We start from the raw sequence: 5,830 nt of genomic DNA on the forward strand, positions 1-5,830 counted from the left end.
CCTCTGCCTCCCAAGTGCTGGGATTAAAGGCGTGCATCACCACTGCCCGGCCTGAGCTTTTCTTTAATGTAGGTCCTGGGGATAGAACTTAGGTCCTCAGGCTTGTATGCCAAGGACTTTATCAGCTGAGTCATGTCCCCAGTCTTGTAGCACTTCTAAAGACAATCTCATGTAGGCCAGGCTATCCTCATCCTCAAGCTGACGCTGGCCTTGAACTCCTGATTCTTCACCTGCCAAGCCCTGGGATCACAGGGTTGTTTTTTTTTTTTTAAAGGTGTATTTATTTTATGTATGGGTACACTGTAGGGTATCTTCAGACACACCATTAGAGGGCATCAGATCCCATGACAGATGACTGTGAGCCACCATGGGATTGCTGGGAATTGAACTCAGGAAGAGCAGTCAGTGTTCCTAACCGTTGAGCCACCCATCCCTCCATCCCCATGTTTACTGTTTTGTGTGAGGTTATTAGTAGGCGTGAGGCAGGGAGATACAGACAGGGAAGATGGAAGACAGGAAAGGAAGAACGGGGCTGGTGCAAAGGCCCTGGAATGGAAGCGGTTGGGTGGTTCAGAAGTGGGGAGAGGCCCAGTGCCTGGGGCTGGGCAATGGGCGGTAGGTAGAACAGGTTTCCTGCACTTTCGTGCCCACGGCTGCTCCACCACCCTGCTGAAACTCAGTCATCCCCAGAAAGTGAAAGACTAAGGGAGAGCGAGCCTCCTGGGCCCTCCCCACCCCCACCCCACAAGCAACAGAAAGAAACCACTTCTTCTTTTTAGTGTATTTAAGGCTCAGCACAGGCCATAGGGAGAAGTGGCCCTGTCACGGCCCAGCCATGGGGGACACCTTTATTCGTCATATCGCCCTCCTGGGCTTCGAGAAGCGCTTCGTCCCCAGCCAACACTATGTGAGTAGCCTTAGAGTGTCCTGCAGGAGCGCATAGTGGGGACAGTGCTGTCACCCTGGTGCTACCCAAAAACCAACCACCTGGACCAGGAGAAGGATATCGGAGAAGGGGGACCAGGGGAGGCTATGAGGGGGATGGGGACCAGGAGAAGGATATCGGAGAAGGGGGACCAGGGGAGGCTATGAGGGGGACAGGGACCAGGGGAAGATGTACCTCCGTGGGGACTTCTCAGGCACCGGGCTCGTTGTTATCCTTGGGCTTCAGGCTTCTCTTTGGTGTCTGCAAAGGACTCTGCCATGGTGGGCAGACACCCCTGCACACCATCCCAGCTGCCTCCCTCTCTGTCTTCACACTGAGCCCCCATCCATGCCCGAGAGCCACCACCCTTTGTCCAGTGCCTAGGACCAAGGCTCACTCCTCTCAGGGAACCTCCCTGTCTAGTCAGCTGCGGGAGAGGCGGCGAGGCCTGTAGACTGTGGCTTTTTGTCTCTCTTTCTCTACAATGTTGGTTACATTTGAGTTTAGATCCCTAGGAGGTGACATCACCAGAAGGGCCGAAGCCTCCGGTTTGTCCTGGGGAGATAAGGTAGAGAAATATCTGCCCATGTATCTAGACTCTATCACTGGGTCTGCAAGGCCAAAGGCAGGCCAGAGATGACGACACCTAGTACTTGTGAGGTGTTTACCTGGGATGCTTAGAATGAGCCAAGTTTTTCTCTCCCTCTCTCTCTCTCCTCCCCATCTCCCTCCCTCTCTAAATATAAATATTCTGAGTCATTCCACAATAAGTGAGTGACTTTGTAAACCAAAGCCACACCAGAAGAGGGGACAGCAGTCGGTCACCCTGGGTGTTTCCTTCATGTCCTCCATCTCTCCCCTGGAGACAATCACAGGGTTTTTTTAGACAGAGTCTCACAAAACCCCAAAGATTGCCTCACCGCCACCCCTCAGCCTTTCATCCAAGGCTGAAAGGCAGCCAGGGACACAGACTGGCCCTCGCGGGCGCTGAGTGGCCCTCTCGGCTCTAACGCCCCTCAGGTGTACATGTTCCTGGTTAAGTGGCAGGACCTGTCGGAGAAGGTGGTCTACAGGAAATTCACCGAGATCTATGAGTTCCATGTGAGTATTGGGGGAGGGGTGGGTTCTACCTGTAGCTTTGCCTTCGTGGACCTCAAGCTCAGCTTGTATCTGAAGAGGTTAGCCTGGGCTATGTAGTGACTTCCCGGGCTACACAGTGAGACCCTGTCTCAAAATAAATAAATGAATGAGACAGGGACAGACAGACAGACAACACATACACACACACACACACACACACACACACACACACACAGAGGGTCGAGGAGGAGAGAGAATTTCAATGGGACATGTGTGGACCCAATGGCTTCCCCTCCCGGTGAGTGTTATGAACTGTTCTGTCTTAGATCTTTCAGAGTATCCTCTTTTTCTTTCTTGTGTATCTAAGACTGGCCTCAAACTCACTACACAACGAGGATGCCTTAGAACTTCTGATCCTCCTGCCTCACTTCCTGAGCGTGTGCCTCTCCCCCACCCCATTTATGCACTGCTCAGGGTGGAACCCGAGGCTTCATGCATGCTAGGCTAGCCCAGGCTTCATGCTTGCCCTCTGCCACAAAGCCCAGCCCAGGTTTTCTTCTATCCAGAAAATGCTCAAGGAGATGTTCCCCATTGAGGCTGGCGAGATCCACACCGAGAACAGAGTCATCCCGCACCTCCCGGGTAAGAGCATAGCCTGAGCCCCTCAGCAGGGTCCCCTGCCCCGGGGGCCCCTCCTCTGCTTTCCCTTCCCACACGCTTTTGGACTTGCGTGAGTGTGCTCGTGGGTCTCTGGTTTCCCCTACCCAGCACCCAGGTGGTTCGATGGGCAGCGTGCCGCCGAGAGCCGCCAGGGCACACTCACTGAGTACTTCAACGGCCTCATGGGACTGCCCGTGAAGATCTCCCGCTGCCCACACCTGCTGGACTTCTTCAAAGTGCGGCCTGATGACCTGAAGCTGCCCACAGACAGCCAGTGAGTTGCCACCTCCCCGAGGGGAGTAGGGGTGGGGAAGGGACACGGGGACAGAATGCACAGAGGGTGAGGAACCCCAAGTTCAGAGAGGGTGAGGGACTTCCCCACAGACAGTGCTCTAAACCTGTGTCCTGAGACCTGGCCAACACTGCATCTACACAGGCTCGTGTCACTATGGGGCATTTTGGAGGGGCCAAAAGGGACCCCTCCTCGGAGCTCATGAGAGCCCCTCACTGGCCAGGCAGTTCTCTGTAACTGGCAGAGAAGGGCTGGCTTTGCCATCTCCCCAGGGTTTGCCGTACATGGAGCTTCCTCTGTGTGCCCCCTCCTAAGTTTGACTGCATAGACAGTCATCCCCCTCACTTGTAAGACATTCTGTGTCCCCACCCCACTTCCACTCCCAGGGCTGGGCCAGTGGATACCTTCTCTTCTGTGGTGACCTTTTCTCTGGTTTCTTTTTCTATGGGGAAGTCCTCCTGCAGGTGTAACCTGAAACCTTCCCTTCCCGTCTGCTCCATATTGCCTGTTCTTTCTCCAGGGTGAAGAAGCCAGAGACATACCTGATGGCCAAAGATGGCAAGAGTAACGTAGCTGGTAAGAGGCTAGAGGTGCCCAGGGACAGGGGCACCTGGGGGTGGGGATACACAGGTACTGTGGACGTAATTAAAGATATAATTAAAGTGTGGGATTGTGGGAACAGACCACTGAGGAGGAGTAGCTTTGGGGCCATTGTTACCTTGGAGATTGGGGTTGTCCTCACCAGCCACAGTCCAAGGCAAGAGAATCAGGAGTTCAAAGTCATCCTTGGCTATACAGTGGATTTGAAGCTATCCTGGGCTACATGAAACCCTGTCTCGAAAGATAAACAGGGCCAGGTGTAGTGGTGCCTTGAGTCCCAGCACTAGGGTGGCCGAGGCAGGTAGCTCTATGTGAGTTCCAGGCCAGACCTACCCAGTGAGACCCTGTCTCAGAACGATGCGTTTGAAAGCCACAGAGGTGCTCTGGGAGTATGCTAACCTCATCTACCGAGAGCATAGTTCTTATCACCTTCCTTGTGTGTGTGGAAGGTGCTAGGTGCCCAGTACACTCAAGGCCACCATCATGAAGTGCTCAGTACACGCGAGGCCACCCTTATGAGCTTGGCTGATTTCCAGTTTGCAGTGTGTGCCAACTCCCATGAGCCTGGAGCTGGGTAGCTTGCCCATGTTTTCCTCGGTGTCCCCCCACAGGGGGCTGCCCTCCCTGCTGTGTCTGTTCACTCCACCCTCCCTCTGTGCAGACATCACAGGCCCCATCATCCTTCAGACCTACCGGGCCATCGCTGACTACGAGAAGAGTTCAAGAACGGAGATGACTGTGGTAACTGGGGACGTGGTGGACGTCGTGGAGAAAAGCGAGAGCGGTCAGCATCTCCCCCCCCCCCCGGGTTTGGGGGGGCATATGTAGCCCTTGAGTTTGTGCTGAAGCCCGAGCCACCTCTGGCCCTCATTTTAGGCCTATCCTGTGCCCAGATTGCATTAAGGGGCATTGTCCCACATGCTCATGGCAAAGAGCTCTGAGCTCATGCTCCTGGGGTGGGATTTGGGTGTGGGGTTTGGGGACATTGGTGAGTGTGAGCAGTGGGTGTCTCCTTCTCTGTGTCCTCACCACCCTCATGTCATCCATGAAGGCTGCCGGACACCACCCCTCATTTTCCTCTCTGTGCTCCCAACATAGGCTGGTGGTTTTGCCAGATGAAGACAAAGCGAGGTTGGGTCCCTGCATCCTATCTGGAGCCCCTTGACAGTCCTGACGAGGCAGAGGACCCGGATCCCAACTATGAAGGTGCTTCCTGCCCTCTGAGGCAATATGGGGTGTGAGATGAAGGACAGGAAGGGGGTGCAAGGGCATGAAGAGGCCAGTAGCTCTTACGTTATTTTCAGCTTGGAGGCCTGGGTAGATGGTGATAGTGTTGGTCAGAAGAGTAGAGGCAGAGCAGAGGGACACGGAGAAGATAGCCAGGACTGTGTGATCCATGTGGAGCCTGGTACCAGGGCGGGGGAGGGATGACAGAAAGCTGAGCTGAGAAAGGTTGGCTGGGAAGGAGGGCTCTCAGGAGGTGGCATTAACATGGACCCCCAAGGTAAAAGTTGGCACATCCAGGTCTTGAATAGTCTGCACTGTGTTTGAAAGCAGAATTTTTTTTTGGTTATGTTTTAAGACTGAGAGATTCTACTGTGTGTGGTGGGGGATCTGTCACCTCACCTTTCAGGAGGCTCAGACAGGAGGAGCTCAAGTCCAAGGCTGCTCAGGAAGGCTGCAGAGCATGTCTCAGTCTGGGCAACGTGGTGACACTCTGCTAAAAAAAATATTATGGTGTGGGTGAACATGTGTGTTCATGCATGTGTGTGTGTGTATTTGTCTGTGGTGTGTGTGCATGTGGTGTGTATGTGTCTGTGTGCATGTGTGTGCACGAGTGTGAGGTGTATATTAGTGTTACTCTGGTTTCTATTGCTATGATAGCCCCATGGAAACAGATCCATCAACGAGGTAACTCAGGGCAGGAAGCTGGAGGCAGAAACTCAAGTAGAAGTCATGGAGGAACAGTGCTCTCTGGCTTGCTCAGCCTGCTTTATACAATCCAGGACTGCCAGCCCAGAGGGATGGCTGTCTCACAATGGGCTGAGCCCTCCCACATCTTTAATCAAGAAAATGCCCCCCCCCCATAGACTTGCTTACATTCTGATGGAGGTGTATTCTGGTGAAACCTCAATAAAGGTTACACTTCCCAGATGACAGCTTGGGACAAAAACACCTAACCAGTGTGCCTACACACCACACACACACACACACACACACACACACACACACGTACATATGCTAGCACTAAGAGTGTAGCTCAGAAGTAGAGC

The 5,830-nt window shown here is 53.7% G+C and overlaps 1 protein-coding gene across 1 annotated transcript in view; it reads left to right on the forward strand.

Moving 5' to 3' along the window:
- Nucleotides 1-783: 783 nt before the first annotated feature.
- The window catches only part of Ncf1 (neutrophil cytosolic factor 1), an 8,548-nt gene continuing 3,501 nt past the window's right edge, over nt 784-5,830 (forward strand). The window contains exons 1-7 of the mRNA XM_028766019.1: nt 784-907; nt 1,946-2,026; nt 2,572-2,647; nt 2,774-2,939; nt 3,478-3,533; nt 4,219-4,341; nt 4,656-4,763. Of these exons, the coding sequence (XP_028621852.1) occupies nt 836-907; nt 1,946-2,026; nt 2,572-2,647; nt 2,774-2,939; nt 3,478-3,533; nt 4,219-4,341; nt 4,656-4,763 (682 nt within the window). The 5' untranslated portion in view covers nt 784-835. The remainder of the gene's footprint in view (nt 908-1,945; nt 2,027-2,571; nt 2,648-2,773; nt 2,940-3,477; nt 3,534-4,218; nt 4,342-4,655; nt 4,764-5,830) is intronic.

The sequence above is a fragment of the Grammomys surdaster genome, unplaced genomic scaffold (genome assembly GCF_004785775.1).
Source record: "Grammomys surdaster isolate TR1022 unplaced genomic scaffold, NIH_TR_1.0 166, whole genome shotgun sequence".
In the NCBI taxonomy this organism is placed as follows: Eukaryota; Metazoa; Chordata; class Mammalia; order Rodentia; family Muridae; genus Grammomys; species Grammomys surdaster.